Raw genomic sequence first — 20,925 nt, forward strand, 5'->3', positions numbered from 1 at the left:
GGAACTTCACAGCATTTGCTCAGTGCTGGGAGAAAACCACGTTGCACTCCTCAGGAGAAGGCGGACTGTTGACTGTCGTCAGCAGACCTTCCGTTCCACTAGATGAAGGTTCGGCATTTTGTATCCTAGCATGGTTTTACTATTTTATTCATAATGCGGATAAGGGTTTTAAGAAGAAACAGTAACCAAGGTTATATTTTAACTCTTTGCAATGTTCGATATAATAATCAAACTATGCGAGTTTTGTAAATTTCGGTTATACGAGCATATTCTTGCTTTAACCCTTTCCACTCTGACCATTTTTTTCTCAAAACTGATCAGCTACTCTGATCAAAAAAATGCGACGTTTTTCAACCATAAAAAAATATTATGGTTCCCTAATTTTGGGACACTCTGTCTGGCAATTCGTATGACCATGTTAATTAAGATTAACTGTATTTATCTGAAATATTTTTTGGTAAAATATTATTGGGTGATAGAGAAATCAGTGATTAAAGTTATACCTGCGCCGGGCCACGTGGCCATTGTGGCCCACGGAGCTGCCTACTAGAATCATACGGGCCAGAATGTCTAGCCTACAGAGTGGTAAGAGTTAAAGATTTAAAACTTTTCCTAAACCTTTAAAATTTCTCTTCATATATGGTCATTTTTTTAAAAACCTTTCTGTTAGTATTTTATTACCCTCGATACAATTCATATCCATAGTTTGAAAACCGTAAAATAAGTTTTTCAAAGATTAACAGCCATCAATAACTGTCGCTATTTATGATCGTAAGTTAAAAATAATGTCGTGGAGCGTCAAACAACGCACTCGCCGATAAATCATTTTGAAATATCACGGCCATGAAATAATATCAAAAATACATATAAGTATGTCAAAATCAGGCTTATGGTCAGCAGAAATATTTTACTCGATTCGGTGCCACGGCTAAAGGAAATTTATGAAAGCTAAGCACGCCTGAAAAATGTTGATGTGAAACGTTGAAAAAAAAAATACAACTGAAAAGTCATCAATAACTGTCGCACTGTTATTGATGTATCATAAAAAAGATAAGATTAATTTAATTATACGATAAGTATACGATGAAGTAGAATTATACGATAAGTATAGATGTTGTTAGGTGGGGAAGGCAACGATGAAGACAATGGTATGCGCATGTGAGAAGAATGGAACCATCCAGACTCCCCCACATCGCATTGCACGGCCAACCCCATGGTAGACGACTCCCGGGCAGACCACCAAAGAGATGGGCCGATAGCTGGGAATCGACGTCGCAGGAGGCTAATCCCTCTTAAAAACAGGCCGTAAGGCCTACAATAAGAAGAAGAAGAAGAAGATAAGTATGCGGATCTTTTTTATGCGATTTTGAGTTATGCGATTTTCAAATGTAATGGAACCTATCGATTATTTTTGTATGTAGTTCAAGTCTTTTTTATGCGAATTCGCATTAAAAAAATCTAAAATTTAGACTAGTGCAGGTTACGACCGTTATAGTGTGATTGTGTCAATCGATGCTCGGTGATGCTCGCCGCGAGCGATGTTACGACGTTATGTTACGACGAAATGCTCCGGTCAGTCTCCACCTTTATATTTAAAGTACTATTGACTGTGGCATGTTGAGAGCGTTTATGGACCAGAATTTTCATAATGTATAGGTACTGTATGATTGTCAATAACCGAATGATGTAACGGCAAAGCAACCGGCAGAACAAACTTCAAATGTTACCTCGTCGATATTTTAGTCGAAATACGATCTCTCAGATGAATGAGCGGCAAAACGATGTACGATTTTCGAATGGCGATGTAAGGAAAAAATGCAAGACTAAGATAAGCATTATCGGTAAAAGAATAAAAGGTGTATTGAGAGATGGTTTAGGCATGTGAATCGGATGAGTGAAGAAGGAAGATCTTCTTTTCACCCTTATACGCACCCAATGGTGCATAGGGCACTGCATCGTATTGACGCAGTGTTATCTTGATCGTTACTTACATGAAGGCAAGGTGATCACTCCTGCGCTTCAGGAACCAGTCCAGGGTGATATTAAATAAAAATTAGTGAGTAAAATCACTAATATATTTATTTTCGCCCCTCCCTCACCTGGGGATCGAATCTGGGACCTCCAACACGGTCGCTAAACCCGCTAACCATTACATCACGAAGGCGGACGAAAAAGATCAGTAACATAAATTTATGAGGCGAATGTAGATGGAAATAAAAGCAGAGAAAAACCGAGGAAAACTTGGCATGACCAATTACCTGAAAGTTATCAGGTAAAGAGCCGGAACAATTGGCAGGTATGTATGAGGAGATGCATGAATGTGGAAGACGGGAAGATTGTTTGCAAAGACAGATTGCTGTGGCGTTCTATTCTCTCTACCTACTCTTGCGGGGATCCAGCGAGATGGTTAGTTAGTTAGCTCATTTCTAATTTGTTGTTTATAATAAATGTAGCGTCTCCGAGATATAATAAGGAATACCAGGAAAAGAGATATATATGCAAGATTCAAGACGTCGTTAGGTGGGGAAGATAACGAAGAAGATAACGGTATGCGCATGTGAGGAGAATGGAATCATGCAGACTCCTCCACATTGCACTGTACGGCCAACCAGAAGGACATCGGGGCAGACCAACAAATAGATGGATTGACAGCTGGGAATCAACATCGCAGGAGACTAATCCCTTTTTAAAACATGCCACAAGGCCTATAAAAGCAGAAGAGGAATAATAATAAATGTAGAATATATTCATTAAAGGCTGGCAAGATTTTTTTGAACGCTCAAAAAATATTGCAAGAAAATTTCAACGCTTTTAAAATGTTGCTATGTTTTACCGAAGAGTTCGTTCTTCGACTGATTTTAAACAGAAAAATGTTACTTAAAGCACATTATGTTGCATATATCTTAACAAGTTCCAAACAAAATGAAATATCCTTTTTCAAATAAAGATTGGCTTATTCTCGCAGCTAATCTTATATGACCAAACATACTTTGGTTTGATTTTGTGTATAGGCTGATATATTGGTTCATTGGCCTGGAGTTTACCCGAACGGAGATGTATGACGTAATATATACTGTTACACGGCAACGATCGTTATGGGTACATAAATTTAATATTATTTATGAAGCAACAAGGACCTTTTTCTTCTTGAAACAAATGTAAAAGACTTTTTCGTCACGGTTTGTCCTGTATCCCAACTATTGATCTGCTTAAAAACCCGACCATAATTATACTCAGACAGTCTGCTTTTCGATTCTTAGTATAGGTACTAATCACAGGTAACCGCCAACTCAATTTCGATCTGCACAATGTTTTTTGGCGTCTTTCGCGCTTTACCACAAGTAAGCAAATATATAGAAGCTTATAAGCGTCTTCCGCTCTCTACCAATAGAATGTAAAAGACGAAGTGTTAATCAGTTTGCGCTGGGTACATTTATGACAATTCAAGTGATAATTTTAAAATTTTCAGAGCAGAACATTTATATATAAATATATATATATATATATATATATATATATATATATATATATATATATATATATATATATATATATATATATATATATATATACATATATATATATATATATATATATATATATATATATGTATATATATATATATATATATATATATATATATATATATATATATATATATATATATATATATATATATAACCAAATTTACAACTTTTAATTGTTCATTTGCATTTTCTTTCGATTCTAATACTGGATTCCTGCTCATACAATCTGCTTCGAAATTCTTCTTTTCTGGAGTATGTTTTATTTTATATTTTGTAGAATTTTTTTCCACATTATTTTTATTTTCATTCTTCAAGCACTGTTTCTGTGTAATTTGTAAATCTTTATTTTTATTATTAATCTTATCATCCTCCTTTGTTTTAAACCAGCACGTTGCTTCAGAGTGATATCGAGTTCCTTTATTTAAATTTTCACAAATCTTACATGGACTTTTATCTTTAATTTTATCACTAGTTCTTAAATTTCCACGTCTTCTTTGTTTATCTTCTAATCGTTTTCTTTGATCATCTTCTAATTTTTCTCTCTCACTCCGAACATATTGTAGTAATTGTTTTAATACATCTAATGTTTCATAATCCATTTCCAATTAACAAAATTGTCGTTTTATAACGTGGTAATATTTTCCTTTTGAAAATTAAGTGTAAATAATATGTAAAGTGGGTGTATAATAATAAAATAAACAATGTGTTGCTTTGTAATTAAAGTTTATTCTTAATTTATCTTTATAATAATTTTTATATCTATCTATCTATCTATCTATCTGATTCTGACAGTCAATAATATTATCGGAAGTCTTTTGTTTTATTCTGAGCGACGCATGCGGCATCTGGTGGTAGAACTGTTTTATGTAGGTACTTTTTGTAAGTACTTAATAAAATGTACAGGTAGGTACCTAGGTATTTTATTACATATATATATATATATATATATATATATATATTTATATATATATATATATATATATATATATATATATATATATATATATATATATATATATATATATATATATATATATATATATACTGAAATCAAAAGTTACAAGGGCATACCTCAAAAGTTTTATCCAAAAATATATCCTTCAATTCATCGATTCATCCGTCCTTTACGAAAAGGTTCGGGGATGAATAATCCCTAGTATAAAAATGCATTCGGGGACAAAGAATACCGGTGCTATTCATTCACATTACATATTAGTAATTTCATTCAATTCAAGGGACTTCTACATGTTACTGTGTCCAAAAAAGCCAAGCTTGTTTGAGTACAGGCAACCGAATCCCAAATCCCCTAGCCATTGCTATAATTCTCCTATCCTGCCTCTTTTTCCTTATAATAGTAGGTACTCTACATCTCCTCTTTTTCCTTCCTATATAGTAGTTATGTAATTCACCATAGGTTCCTTCACTTGCAACGTCAGTATTTCTTCAAACATATTTCTGTCATATGTTTAAGATTTTGGAGTGAGGGACTGATTAATCACGTTTACTTTGTAAAACAAAAAAAAAATATTTATTAAAAAAAAAACAAAACGTTGGTTCGATGCGATTTAACAGTTAAAAAGGAAAAAATATATAATTGACAAAAAATGTAAATGTATTCGTGTTGTAAAAGAAAAACACTTGTTTTTTACCACTTGAGTTTATTTTATGAAGACTAGTTTCAGGTCTAAATGTAAATTAAACTCAAGTGATAAAAAACAAGTGTTTTTCTTATGAAATTTCATCATGTCTTACCACTAAGTGGTAAGACATGATGAAATTTCATAAGAAACAACAAATAAAATGTATACGTGTTTGCATAAAAAAATTACAAACCCTACATTATAGATTATTATATTTATCTTTAAATATAATAATTTCAATTAACGAGGTGGGGCCAGACGTGATGATCATTCGCAAGCAAGGGAAAGAAGAGAAGAAACTTGAAGCAGATATGCAAGTCGCTCACTCCTTTCAAGAACGTCATAAATAAAAAAAACTTGATTTTTCAGGAGAACGTTATTAGAGTTTAAAAATATAACACAATGTATCAATTAACAATAAATATCAAGCCACTTATTGAACTTTTTACTGCGCAACAGATCTTTTTAGGTAAAACCTGAAGATTTTTTCTCCATTCCAAAAATATTTAGGATATTTGAAAAAATAATTAAACAATACCTTTTCTTCAAAATGCAAAAACAATATTTTCTGCCCTGTAGCGGGTAAATATTACGTTAAAAATATGGGTCCTTTTCTGGGATATAGTACATTTTCTGGACATTCCGAAAACATGCACAACTGAAATTTGACGATTTTTGACTGATGACGTTCTTGAAAGGAGTGAGGGAAGTGTCCTTACCTGTTGGAGCTGTCACGATCATTGTTAGATTGTTGTTGATCCACGGTTAGTGGAATCAGCTGGGCGTTGAGGCGCTGGTTCCTGCTGATGAAGGAGTCCCTCAAGAGCAGCTGACTCAGCTGAGAGTGCTGCTGGCTGAGCGAGGGTTGGACCACTTGGGGCTGGTGGAGTGCGTTTAGAAGTCCCGCATCCATCCCTTGCTTGCCTGCCAGGTTGTGACTAAGCGGTGAACGGTATGCCAGACCTGCACATACAAGAAATACATATGTAAATACTGATTTATTTATCTTATAGACGTCGCCACCGATTGCGATTCAAAAATAGATTCATCTATTTTTCTTATGGTTTTGAACTGACTCAAGTATCATATGAAATATGCATTTTTTTAAACACACATTATTTTGGTGTTGGTGTTCCTTTTTCACACCCTGAATCCTGAATCTTATATTTTATTTATAATTTTTTTCTAATTAATTACCGTCGTTCAATGTCCCATGTACTTAAGCAACGTAATAGAACATTTCAATGTGGCTATTACATCCCAACTTATAATGTTTAATTTTGTTTAGCTTATTTTCTAAGACAGTTTGTATTTGTCAACTTTCCTTAATTCGGTATCCATATCTTGACTGATCGGATCCACGCTCATTAGAAATAAAAAGACACAGTCCAGTTAAAGTTATCTACCCTACGAAGTCATATCCCAGCCCGGAAGAATACAAAGTGAGGAGTACACAACATCCTGTTAATTCTGGAATAATGTTTAAATAATTACCGCGTCTCTATTCTGCCGCCAATCACTCAATCATATTTGCTTGTAATCGATTATTCTTACCGACCTATAAACATCCAGCCTTTCAAATTTGAATTTTCCTCTGGCGAATGCGGTTCTCCTTTTATTGAAGGCATTATCGTGTTTACTATTACTCGATTGATATCCATAAGTCGCCGCGGAAATGTTTTTTGTTATAAAATTTCCCCAGCAATACAGAAGGCATTGTTGTATAAACACGCGCATTGTGTTATAGGTAACAATGGTAACGGATATTGCTAACTGCAAGTCCTGGCCAACGCACGCTAGCCTTTCAAAACCAATAACAGTCGCAGGTAAGCCGTAATATGCACGTCAGATAAATCACCTCAATTTTTGAACCATTGGGCGCGGGTAAGGGTTAGAGAGAGAGAGAGAGAAGAGAGAGAGAGAGAGAGAGAGAGAAGAGAGAGAGAGAGAGAGAGAGAGAGAGAGAGAGAGAGAGAGAGAGAGAGAGAGAGAGAGAGAGAGAGATAACGAAAGAAACGAAATAAAATAATTCTAAATATTTTCTGAAATAGTAAGCGCTGTGGATGTTTTCTAATTCTATGTATTTTACTTGTTTAGAAATTTCTAGAGTAAAATCTAATATTTGTAGTTAGTATATTAGCACTTTTAATTTAATTTTATTTCTGATGATATCTATTGTATTCTTGCCAGTGCCCTTTACTAAATTATAACGTATACCCACACACAAGCCATGCCTATGTGGGATCTTTTTTGTATTCATATTATCTATTTTATGTACTTGTAATTATATTACGTTGTAAAATGTAAAATAATTTAAAATGAAGAAAAAAAAATTGATGTATTAAGTAATACAGAATTATTAATTTTACCAGAATTTAATGCACGCCATTTTACATACTTTAAATAGTAATTTTGGTTCATTAGTTTCTTATTATCGATGTAAAATTTGAGGGTGGCAACATCAATTCGAAAAAATAGTTAACCCTCCCTAAACAGACTCTTATGGAGTTTCGTAAATAAACAATGCTAGATAGACTTTCCACACACCACCAGCGTGATACAAGGATCAATAGTGTTGGGGCGTTTTCTGTCAGGGAAATATCATCTCAAAGATGAGGAATGGCCAGGTCGTGTTGCAGCCAGGATTTTGAGAATTGTCTGTATGTACAGCTAAACGAAATATTTATTAAAATGATTGAAGAAAACACTTGTTTTTTACCACTTGAGTTTTACTATAGACTACATGTTTTAGAAGTTAAACTTCCATCATTCAGGTCTGTATAATAACTAAAATATAAAATATAAAATTGTTCTATAAATAAGGAGAGGGGAAACTAAGGGGAAGGGGTTAGTCAAGGGGCTGAGTTTGAAAACAAAGGAAAAATGGAAAGCAAAGGTGAAGAATTTTGAAACAATATATTATTTAATAAATTATTATTAGAATTTAGGTTTTTTTGGATTTCTAAATTTTCAAGATAATTCATAATTTGGCCTTTATATGGAACAAGGTGTAATAATTTTAATTTATGAGAGTGAAATGAGTGATTAGTATCTATTATGTGATTTGCAAATTCCGAAAAATAATTACTAACAAGACCGCTATGATGTTCTTTAATTGTAATCTTTAAATTTCTCGCAGTTTGGCCAATATATTTTTTATCACAATCGTCACACGAAATTTCATAAAAGCCACTTTTTAGTAATAAATCAATTTTAGATTTTGAGTTATTAGAAATATTTATTATGGGCGGAAGCAAGTCAAACAACTTCTTTTCCCTATTCGATGGTTCATTGGTAGCTCAAAGTTTTTAAACTGGGTTTTAAACGGGCTCCTCACAAATTATATATGAATAGATATCTGCATATCACACTTTTCTAAATATAATATCTAAATAACTTTTTTATCTAGGGATGAATTTTTATTTTTATTTTTTTAAAATAGTATAAATTTTATAATAGTATAATTTATTATGAGGAATAGACAATCAGTTAACTGTTATATCCAAAGAGCAAAGTAGCTCAACTACCGAATAGAGAATTCCATCCGAAAGCTCATTGCATTGCATTTTTATCATGTACCTAATCGTTTTCCTTTTATCGCCATTAACTTCCAGATCAATCGGGTCCTCGGACTGCGCGAGCCAATTACAATGACCTCATATCTATAGGTGGCACTGGTTTTATTTTTTGACACTGTGATGACAAATAACCAAATAATTGTACTTCTTATAATGTTTATATGTTAAGTTAGAGGTATGTTGAAAACAATGGTCAGCATGCTCGCCTACCGTTCTGGAGGTCCCGGGTTCGATTCCCAGGGGGGTTTAATAAATATAAGTGATTTTTTCACTCTAATATATATTCAATATTACACTGGACTGGTACCTGAAGTGGAGGGCTGATCACCTTTCCTTCATGTGTAATCGATCGAGATAACACTGCTTTATATGAAGCAGTGCCCTATGCACCATTGGGGTGCGTAAGGGTTATATATATATATATATATATATATATATATATATATATATATATATATATATATATATATATATATATATATATATATATATATATATATATATATATATATATATATATATATATATATATATATATATATATATATATATATATATATATATATATATATATATATATATATATATATATATATATATATATATATATATATATATATATATATATATATATATATATATATATATATATATATATATTATTCCAACCGCTCTCAACAAATAGCTTGTTATCATCAATATGTATTTATCATTAGGAAGACGAAAATTGTCGAAACCGATTGTTAGTACCTATGTTACAATACCAAAAAAAAAGTGATTTAAAACGAAGTTTGTATCAATTTTATAAACGTTATAAAATGCGCCACAAAGTATCGGAAAACAAAACTTTTGTAAAAGAGAAAAAAATATATTACGCGTTTCATTTGCATCTTTTTGAATGATATAAAAAAAAAACAATAAAATATATAAAATAAATTTTGATAGTTTACAAGTAAAATATTTAAAAAATGGTATGAAATATATTTTTTTAAATACCCTAATTTAAACATATTAAGTACGTTGTAAACGGATATGTGTGCCAAAGTTTGAGAATTTAATATGCCGAATGTCAAATATATTTTATTACACAGCAACAAGTCACGTATCGTGCATTTATAAATATGCGAGTGTATCATGCGTGTGTGTACTATGTGTATTCATTTATAAAAAACGATTTGCTCGCATTCAAAAATAAGATTAAGGATCATCGAACCTTATCGCCTTGGCGATGGCGCACGGTGATCAATTTTGACTTTTCAACTGGAAATTTGAATTTTTGAACTTCACGATTTAAAAAATGATCAGATAATAAAAGTAGATAGTTATATTGATATCAGTGGTGACTTTTTATCAATATTTTTTATTTACCCCTCCTGAAAAAAAATCATCTGATTCGCTACAAATATTGGTGAATGAAAAATTAAGAAGAAAGTAAATTTTTGTTGACAAAGTATTACAAAATTAACATAATGAAAGACAAATATTGATGAATGAAATAATCATAATACTAATGAGTGAATCAAGTCAATATCTATACCAGTTTTTAACAGATGTTGCTTTAGATACGCCTCGAATTTTTTTTAATAACTTAAATTTCTCGTCGTGTCGGCTTGCCGGCTCACTGAAAAACATTTTCGCTCTCTGAAAGATATTTTCGCTATCAAAACTTTTCGAGAAATATAACGAATGTAGTTGTTTAGTAAAAGGATACCGTTATCTTAAAAAACATTATTTTTTGACATCTCATCAAAGATGAAGAAGAATATGGAAATCTGGGCATTTACGGGGCTTACGACCGTCATAGGCTGGTTAAAGTGATCACTTTACACACGTGTAACATTCACCAATTCTACCCATTATTGACAACCACACTACTCAAATTCTTGGAAGTACTATATATATGAACCAATTTAGAAACCTTGTTCATGAATCACTAGAACTTCACTAGAGACATCTATTGGTAAGATGTAAAGAAGCTTTTTATTAAGCAGAATTGGTGAATGTTACACGTGTGTAAAGTGATCACTTAAACCAGCCTATGACGGTCGTAAGCCCCGTAAATGCCCAGATTTCCATATTCTTCTTCATCTTTGATGAGATGTCAAAAAATAATATGAAAATAACTCCTGTAATTGGAGATAATCCAGATTTTGTGAACAAGTATTTGGACACACTCAAAATGTTAAAAAACATGTTTTTTAATAGAGAAAATTGGAGCACTATTTTTAAAACTCAATTTCAAAATTGACTTTAAAATATGTAGTTAATTACTTAATAGCAACCAAAACGTAATAATTTTATATTTATTTATTTATTTGGTAAATGCATGAAATAAATCATATCTTTGTCGATATTTTACTTTTTTTACACTTTTCGTAATATTTATATTAAAGCACAGATACGTAAACTTACACTGCTTTTAAAATAAAATTTATTACCTAATATCCAAGTGACTCTGAAATCTAGTTACGGCTTATGCAACACCGTTTATCATGTCCCTACTCAGGCTTCAACTTTATATGTTTCATAGCCTATGCCTACTCGTGAGTGGATTTACTCTTTATGTATTTAGTTACTATAATTTGCTGTCTTCAACGATACTTATTGATTTTGTCACCCAACGGAATTAGCAAGCACTTTACAACTTTGCCAAACCTATGCGACAACAAATATATTTTTTTGATCACTGTTTCGATAAATTAATATGTTTTTATGTGATTTGTGCATTTTTTTATTTATTTCAAGACCGTTAAATTTTTAATAGTTTCAAGTTTATATTCTTACATGGATCACCGTGTGGCGGTATGAATTGAATTACGTTTATTTTATCTTCAGGGAATTGAACTGATTTCAGGTTGAATAACTTATACATTGTTGATAACTGTTAGCAGATGGAATTAACAATCATTTATTAGATATTGTGCATAAATGTCATTGCCCTCCGACTAACTGTCGTGATACTCAATTTTGCTAAATTTCAAATAGGAATAGTATAATTTAGATTTTGGAGCGTGCGTGCGATCACTTAGTCGTACTATTTTCTCGTGTGCCATCAATAGATTTTTGTCACGATGTTAGTTTATTGGCTAATGAATTAATATGAAAAATCACAAGACTATTGATTACATTCTTATGTAAATCTGTAGAGAACTAAGGGAGATATTAAGGTTTAAACTTTTAATCAAGCCCCTTGTTAAAAAAATGGCAGCCCACCCCTGATTGTATGTCTTTCGCGAAACGTATTGTAAAATAATAATACTTATATCATATTTTCCAGCGATTTCTATTACTGACTGCAAACATATCAATCGTTGGAATTTGAGAACACAATGGATAAATATCACGATGTGTGATTATTGGCTAATAAATTAATATGAAAAATCACAAGACATTCTTATTGAAATATTTAGAGAACTAAGGGAAATATGAAGGTTTAAACTTTAGATATTTTTATAAAACGTTCGTTCGCATACGTCATCAAATTTCCGTCATCGAACGTTTTATGACGTCATATGGTTTATTGTCTATGGTTTATAGAGCTGTATTAATAGTAGTGTGGATTGTTTGTTTACCATTACACTACCCTTTGTGTTATACAAATATGAGGATAGGGGGGTGGGAAGGTGGACCATAGACATCAACAAATAGAGCTACAAATAATTTAGTAATGTTACCAATATTAAAATAAGATCATCGTTTCTGTGACGTCATTCATTACCAACTTACGAAAACAACGTATTTTTGAAGGCGAATATTCCACAAGAAAATAATGAATGAAAATATTGATTGTATCGGCTGTTATAAACACAAAACGAGTGTAATACAATCCTTTCATAGGTTGAGTATGTTAAATTAGATATTCCTCCCGTCTGATAATGTTCCTTTTTCTTTGAAAATGAATTCTACTTTCAACTACGGTAAAACCTCTATATAATGAAAATCTATTTATGGAACTTGGGATATGACGAACAAAAATCCGCCAAAAGTTTCTATTAACATTATACAATACATGCTTAAATTTAAGTGTCGTGAAGGTATATCATTTTGAATATTTATATTTCACCTGTATAGAAAATGGAAAAAATATTGCAATAAATAATTTATATGTCTAATTAAAAAAAAACTGCATTATAATAATTTCCAGTGTGTATAAAACATACTTAATAATTATAATATAAAAAATCGCAAACAACGGTTTTGACCTGAGTCATAAAAAAATAATCTAGATTGTAAAAATTTTATGAACCGTGTGTTTTACGATTTAATTCGTAATTATTTTTACTGTTAAAAATAATTTTATTTTAGAAAAATCATTGAATTGCGTACACCTACCTACACACGAATGCACCACGGAAATTGTAATATGATGCGTCAAATTAAATCCGATACACAATTTTAACTTTTCTGTACTCAAATAAATTTCATTTATTGAATTGAATTGATTTGTGGAAAGATATACATGTAGCGTTTAGTCATATTTTCTTATTTTGTTTTTACCTTATGTTTTTTTTATATTTTCTCATTTGTTTATTTTTAATTTGCTTCTTACCTTATGTTTTTCTCATTGATTTGTTTTAAATACGCTTCTTATGCCTATTTATTATACCTGTTTATTCCTTTTATATTTTTCCATGTGTTAGTTTAGGTTATTTAAAAAAAATCTTTTTTGTAACATTATTATTTGTGTTCTAGTCTTGTTAACCTTAATCCCATGTCCCAAAATGAGAAATAGAAATTACTCATCGGGAATATTATATATCGCGCACTCCTTTCAAGAACGTCATAAATCAAAAAACATGATTTTTCAAGATAACGTTTATAAAGTTTAAAAAGAAATCACAATGTATTAAAAATAAACATCAAGCCACTTATTGAACTTTTTACTGTGCAACAGATCTTTTTAGGTAAAACCTGAAGGTTTTTTCTCCATTTGTAAAATATTTAGTATTTTTAAAAAATAATTAAACAATACCTTTTCATCAAAATGCAAAAACAACATTTTCTGCCCTGTGGCGGGTAAATATTAAATTAAAAATGTATATAGTACATTTTCTGGGCATTCCGAAAACACGCACAACTCAAAATTCACGATTTTTGATTTATGACGTTCTTGAAAGGAGTGAGCGATATGTGACTTATGCATGTAATATGTTTTGAAAAATAAATAAACAAATCAACCAGCCCAGTTTGGTTTTACTTCAATTTACGATATGTAGATTGCCATTCTTAAAATACACTCAAATGGGGGTATACTGGGTGGTCCACAAGGAACAAAATATGGAACGGGATTGGTTTTTAGGTGATTGAGTTTTAAGCGAACGAGGAGTACGGTATCGTGACGTGTCAAACGGATCGTGCAAATGTGAGATCCAGTCAAGAGTCTCACAGTCGTCATATCGTGAAGCTCAAGAGCCGACCTATGTAATCAACATTTAGATTAAGCGTTCAGCAGTAATTGCTACGAGACCTTGAAATTAGAGGTCATAAGGATAAGGATCGATCTATCTAATCGCAAATTTACATTGACATACTGCTTACGGTCAAAGAATAATTGGCGGGATTTTGAGGGCAATGGGCCACCCTGCAGTGTAGACGTAGGTAAGTAACGATTTAGTCATCAATGCAAAAAAAGCATTAATTTGAAAACTAAATATCTAGCCAATTCAAATAAAATAATACAAATAAGGTACACGAAGCTACTCCTGGGCCATATACAATATATATATATATATATATATGTATATATATATATATATATATATATATATATATATATATATATATATATATATATATATATATATATATATATATATATATATATAAATAAACTTGCCTTTTTCACTAAACTCATCAGCAAATCAGTTTTTTTTTTAAATATGTAAAATACAAATAAACTAATTGAATGTACCTCCGAAGGAAAAAAAGGTTTCCCGCCCTGAGAGGAGGTGACATGGTTATTCAAACAACGACGGGCTAATATTTTGCGTCTGATAAAACGAGAACTAACATAAATAATCTTTAAATGCAGAAAAAGGTACCACTCACTAAACAGATTGATTTTTGTAGTATAAATCAGTCCAACAAATCATAACGCTCACGTGTGACTCATGCTTTTGAAGGGTCAAAGGCGTTCAAATTTAACCGAGTTTTAAAAATAAACTAACTCACAAAATTATAACATAGTTGAATTTGACACTATGAAATAGTTTTAATATAATTAATATATAACCAGACAAGTTGAAAATGTCAATGTAAACAGCGTTACCCAACCAATGCATACTTGGTATTGGACAATCATCACGATAGCACAATAGTGCTGACGATAAACTGATGCATTTTCTCTCATTTTTAATGTTAGTACATTGATGTCCATTAAATCCAGGAGTTCACAACCATCTTTTAATTGTTCTGAATTAATTGTTCTAAATAATAGTGTTTCTTGCTTCTTGCGATCTTCCTAAGTAAGTTAATTCATAAAGTTAAATTAACATGTGTAGTTAATTAGTTCTTAAGACCTTTGTAATTAGAAATGTAAACTTCTTCAAAAATTTTCGATTTGCATTTTCATCTTTTTATGCAAATTTAAAAAAAAACAACCTTCAAAGCAAAGTTGCACAATAAAACTATGAATGGTACCCAAAAGTTTAATTAAAATTATTGACTCAAAGTCAATAATTTTAATGAAATTAAGTTAAGTTAGTTGCTTATATCTATACAAGGCTTAATTATTTTATTTCATGAATCTTTTTCGCAGATACTTTGTGGCACATTTTATAAACTTTATAAAATTAAACAACTTTGTTTTAACCACTTTTTTATTATAGGTTAGAAACCGGTGGTTTCAAGTGTACTAATAATAAAAAAGTGGTTACAATAAAGTTGTTTAATTTTATAAAGTTAAATTATTTTTATTTTAAGTCCTGTATAGATATAAGCAAGAAACGCAAAACTTTTATGATTTTATTTAGTTTATTTTATTTCTCGTAAAAAAATTCGAATCTCTATCATTCTCCAGTATTTTCTAAGACCTTAATTCACCCTGTCTTCATTATATAACATGAACAATGTACCTACCTAGGTATATGTAGCGTATTGCGAATGCTTAGCAAGGACTTCGTGTCATTATCTAATTATGATAAGCTGCTGACCTATTCAGTATAATAATCATATCCATTTTTTAAATGGTCGTGAATTGCAATAAGTGATATATTTCTATGTGTGTCTATAAACGAATAATTACGTAAGTAATGGATGGATGAAGTTAGCATGAGGTAACTCATAATAATGTTGGAATAATTTAAGCGTGAAAAGATAAAAAAGAACGCAAAAAAAAACTTTTTGCTTGTAGATTAAGAGACAGGTTGGCAAAAACATACAATAATTAAATACCTCACTATAGAAATAGACCTACACCTAGCTCACTATTAAAGGATGGGTCTACGGATATACACAGGGTCATTCATTTTGTGGTTTTAAGATGAAAGCGCTGGCATTTAAAGCCTGTCGAATTCAGCTGTCATTTGAAGTGTCATCATATTAGTTAAATGTTTGCCATTCACGATAATGCATCGTTCAATAAACAAATAATAAATCAAAATTATTAAAACATAGTATAAAAGTGGTGATTTAAAGTAGCCACTTTTCGCGCAATATACGCGCTGATTATGGTCGTCATTATCGACCAACTACGAAAATAATCGGTAAAATTGTGAAGATTTTTGAAGAAAGTAGAAGCGTTACTGATGCCGTAAGGTTGTCGTAATGTCGTTACTGATGTTTGGAATGCTCTATGGTCGAAAGGTTTTCGAAAAAAATACAGGCCAATGGGCCGCCGGTTACAGTCAATTCGGAGCGATATGGTTGAATGATAACCGATTTTTTTGGCCGGTGATTGAAGATCTGAACGATATGTGGTTAAAACAAAACGGAGCAACAAGCCACCTAACACGACCAATTATGGGCTAATGCGTGAAAAGTTTCCTGGTCGCGTAATTTCACGTTTTAGCGACGTCAATAGGCCACCAAGATCATGCGATTTGTCACCGTTTGAATTTTCTCTGTGACGCAAAAGACCGTGTTTATGCGAATAATCTCCGAGTTCTAGACGCATTCAAAACCAACATTACTAAAGTTATGGCTGAGATACCGCCCAAAATGTACGAGAAAGTGGTTAAAAATTGCCTCAAAAGAATCGCATGCATTGAATCTGCCCGAGGTGCCATTTCAATGATATTGTTTTTTACACTTAATGGTAAAGTCCAAACATTATAATGAAATAAAATTTTCATAAAAAATATATCGCTGTGTGTGTTTTATTTAGCTTTTCTTTCAAACCCGAGAAATGAATGACCCTGTATATATATATATATATATATATATATATATATATATATATATATATATATATATATATATATATATATATATATATATATATATATATATATATATATATATATATATATATATATATATATATATATATATATATATATATATATACATATATATATTAGTGTGTGTGTGGCTATTTATTATTACTGTTTAATACAGTATTATTACTTTTTTCTTGTTATTTGAATAACTTTTTAATAATTTTACTTTTCTGAGTCGTCTTACATAAAACTGTTTTTCGTTTTTGTTTTTATTTTACCTTTTATCAATTATTTCGGAAGCAAGTGATAACAAGAAAAGAAAATACTCGATATATTATATACAGAACCGGCTAGATGGAAACATTGAGATTGAGAAAAGGTTTAAACAAAAATAAAAGCAGCTAGGCACATATTATACAATTTTAACAAAATCACAGAAGAGGAAAGATGATACTTCATATCCTGAGGCACGATGGATACAGAGAAAACATCGGAATATATGTTCCAGGCGTTGTATCGTAAAAAGATGCAAAAATCCTGGCTTTGTATAGAGAATGGCAGACTAAGAATAGATCTAAATAAAAGTTTAATAAAAATATCTATCAAGTAAACAATTCATTCAATTAATTCATCACGAGCAGTCGTTAACGGATAATTACGGATGCGTAATTTAATATTCCTGGCCAATTAGGCAAGGGAAGGATTTATCGCTCAAGGCATCGGGGATCAACTCGTTAAGGGTGCAAATGTTCTATAATATAATATTCGCCGAAGGGATACAAAGGAGGATTTTATGGACAACCTGAAAATACGACAAAATTTTACCTAAATTTTGACGTATTTCGTGAACGTATCTAACTTTAATTTTCTAATTGCAGTCGATGCGCATAGTGCAGTTACACTGTAAAGTGTAAAGTATTGAATGTGGAATCAATTAGTGAAAAAAAAACTTTCAAATGGCAAGGTTGGTTGTTATTAAAATGTCTTTAAATGTATTGTCCCTTTTTTCATTATTTTAGTAAAACTAATATTTTAGTAAAAATAATATCATATAAATAATAAGCGAACTTTCCGAATAAGTAAGTCATAACATATGGTAGACATTAGGCCCTTGATGCCACGCATTATCCACGGAATATTTCCATTCTAATATGAAATATTTCGCTACAACTTTGGGCCGAGAAAAATTCTCTGATATTAAATTATTATGGATTATCTTAGTGCGCATGTCCGAGGCCCCCTCTGCTTTGCGCCGGAGGGCGGGAGAGCCGGTAGGCGGGCTAACCCGTTTGGGCGGGCCAATGGCAAGCCCACTCGGCCGCACTATCCACTTTATTATATTTGCCACGGACTGCTTCTATTTGCCACGGACTCGCTCGCATTTTCGTCCGATTTCCATTTTTCTGACACGTTCATTTCAGCTACGAGTAAGGTTATATGTTTGCACATTGAATGAAATATATAATAATTTTTATATTAATTTATTTTGAGTATTTCATCATTGTGGCATTAAAATCTTATATTGAACCCAAAACTGAAATCGTTGATGATACAGTAAACCATTTATCTAAAGAACAGAAAATCATAAATATATAAATACACACATATATATATATATATATATATATATATATATATATATATATATATATATATATATATATATATATATATATATATATATGTATATATATATATATATATATATATATATATATATATATATATATGTATATATATATATATATATATATATATATATATATATAATCATCTAAATAAACATCTTTATATGTATATTTAGTTGAAAATTTATGAAGTATGCATATCGCTATGTATACATATATATATATATATATACATATATATATATATATATATATATATATATATAATATATATATATATATATATATATATATATATATATATATATATATATATATATATATATATATATATATATATATATATATATATGTATACATAGCGATATGCATACTTCATAAATTTTCAACTAAATATACATATAAAGATGTTTATTTAGATGACAATTTGTGAAGTATACATATTGCTATCTCCAATTGAACACTTAGTCGTCGAATTGATCACTTAAGCCAGCCAAGTGCCAGGTCACAAGCCCAGGGATGCTCAGATTTCCATTTTTTTCAATATAAAAATGATAACAGATGTTTCGTTTTAAGTTGAGACACCTATAATTTAAATTGATATATCACCCGTAAAGTGAATATATGTGAATAATGCAGTGTCTGCATAAATAATTGAGAAGTTAATAAATACCTTAAGTTTTTAGTCACTACGCTGATTATCTTTGGGTAATGCCATCACATTACCGTGGGTTAAGCTAAAAGTAATTAATTAAACTACCTACGATAATTACTTGACACTATTATTATTATGGAATTATCCTAAATAAAATATCAGCTTCTTTCTTCTTCTTCAAACCCTTATCCGCACCTGATGGTGCATAGGGCACTGCATCAAATAAATGCAGTGTAATATTGATCGTTAACACATGAAGGAAAGGTGATCAGCCTTCCACTTCAGGTACCAGTCCAATATTGAATAAATATTACAGCGAGAAAATCACTTATAAAATTTTTGACCCCCCCCCTGGGAATTGAACCCGGGACCTCCAGTACGGTAGCCCAGCGTGCTGACCATTACACTACAGAGGCGGACAAGAAAACAAGCTTCTTTCTGCTCAACATTTTCTAGCGTTTCTCGTGTACCTATGTGATTATAATCCAGAATTCGGACCTCACATACAAAAAAGAGTTTCTGCTCAGTAAAAAGCTTTTTTATAAGCAATAGATGTCTCTCGTCAAATTCTAGTGAGTCAAGCACTATGTTTCGAATTTGAACAAAATGTATAGAAGTTCTAAGAATTTCAGTATTATGGTTGTCAATGATGTGTAGAATTGGTGAATGTTACAAGATAAATAAATATATACGAGTACATATCAGTATCGCATGCGTACTTTATGTAGTACAACAGAAACATTAGCGACTCCAGGATAATAAGTGAGAAAGGTCTTATGCAACAGTACAATGCTACCAAAGTGTAAAGTACTTAACCCCATACAATGTTGTAGATAGCAACTTCTAACACAGTAAATCAATTTAATATTACAAAATTAAAGTGGGTTACTACCTATTTAATAAACACGTAATTGAAATACAAACAAACTTATGCAACGATAAAACATGATCCCATATCACTTGTGAGAATAAGGTGCACGCATTGATTTGATGTACATAACCATACTGTAGGTACATAATATTTACTTTATACGCGTGTGCGGATGAAACCCACGTTATAAAATACAAAAATAGTATAGGGCGAAGCTTTGATATTTTTTGAGTCGTTAATCACAGACGTGAATATTATTTTGTAAATATTAAACCTATAATATTAAAAATGTCTTCCTGAAGTTTTTTTTTTAATTTTATTTGGAAATTTTACAGAAAATATACATAAAAAATTAACAAAAAAGGTATTTGTACCATTCTACAAAATTTCACATTTGTAATTTAATATAAATACCTTTGTTTTTTTTTTATATCACTCGTCCATTTTTCGATGTCCTTTTATTAACTAGTGTCATTAACATCCTTATTCCAACAGTCTAATTTCTTCTTCTTTCCTTCCATTTTTATCCTAACTAAAAGTTTCGTTTAAATCTGGCAACAAGTTTGTAAAAAAAAACTTAAACATGATAAATATGTATGTATTATGTTTTGAAGCTACTTAGAGAAACATTTAAACCACATTTATTAT

The 20,925-nt window shown here is 30.9% G+C and overlaps 1 protein-coding gene across 4 annotated transcripts in view; it reads right to left on the reverse strand.

Annotated features, from left to right (window-relative positions):
- Positions 1–20,925, reverse strand: part of LOC148305798 (uncharacterized) — an 81,561-nt gene that overhangs the window by 16,024 nt on the left and 44,612 nt on the right. For all 4 annotated transcript variants that reach the window (XM_088266096.1, XM_088266098.1, XM_088266099.1 and 1 more), the window contains one exon: positions 5,887–6,130. In XM_088266096.1, the coding sequence (XP_088122222.1) occupies positions 5,887–6,130 (244 nt within the window). The remainder of the gene's footprint in view (positions 1–5,886; positions 6,131–20,925) is intronic.

Source organism: Brachycentrus maculatus, unplaced genomic scaffold (genome assembly GCF_059751285.1).
Source record: "Brachycentrus maculatus isolate JH-2025_06_01 unplaced genomic scaffold, ASM5975128v1 h1tg000261l, whole genome shotgun sequence".
In the NCBI taxonomy this organism is placed as follows: domain Eukaryota; kingdom Metazoa; phylum Arthropoda; class Insecta; order Trichoptera; family Brachycentridae; genus Brachycentrus; species Brachycentrus maculatus.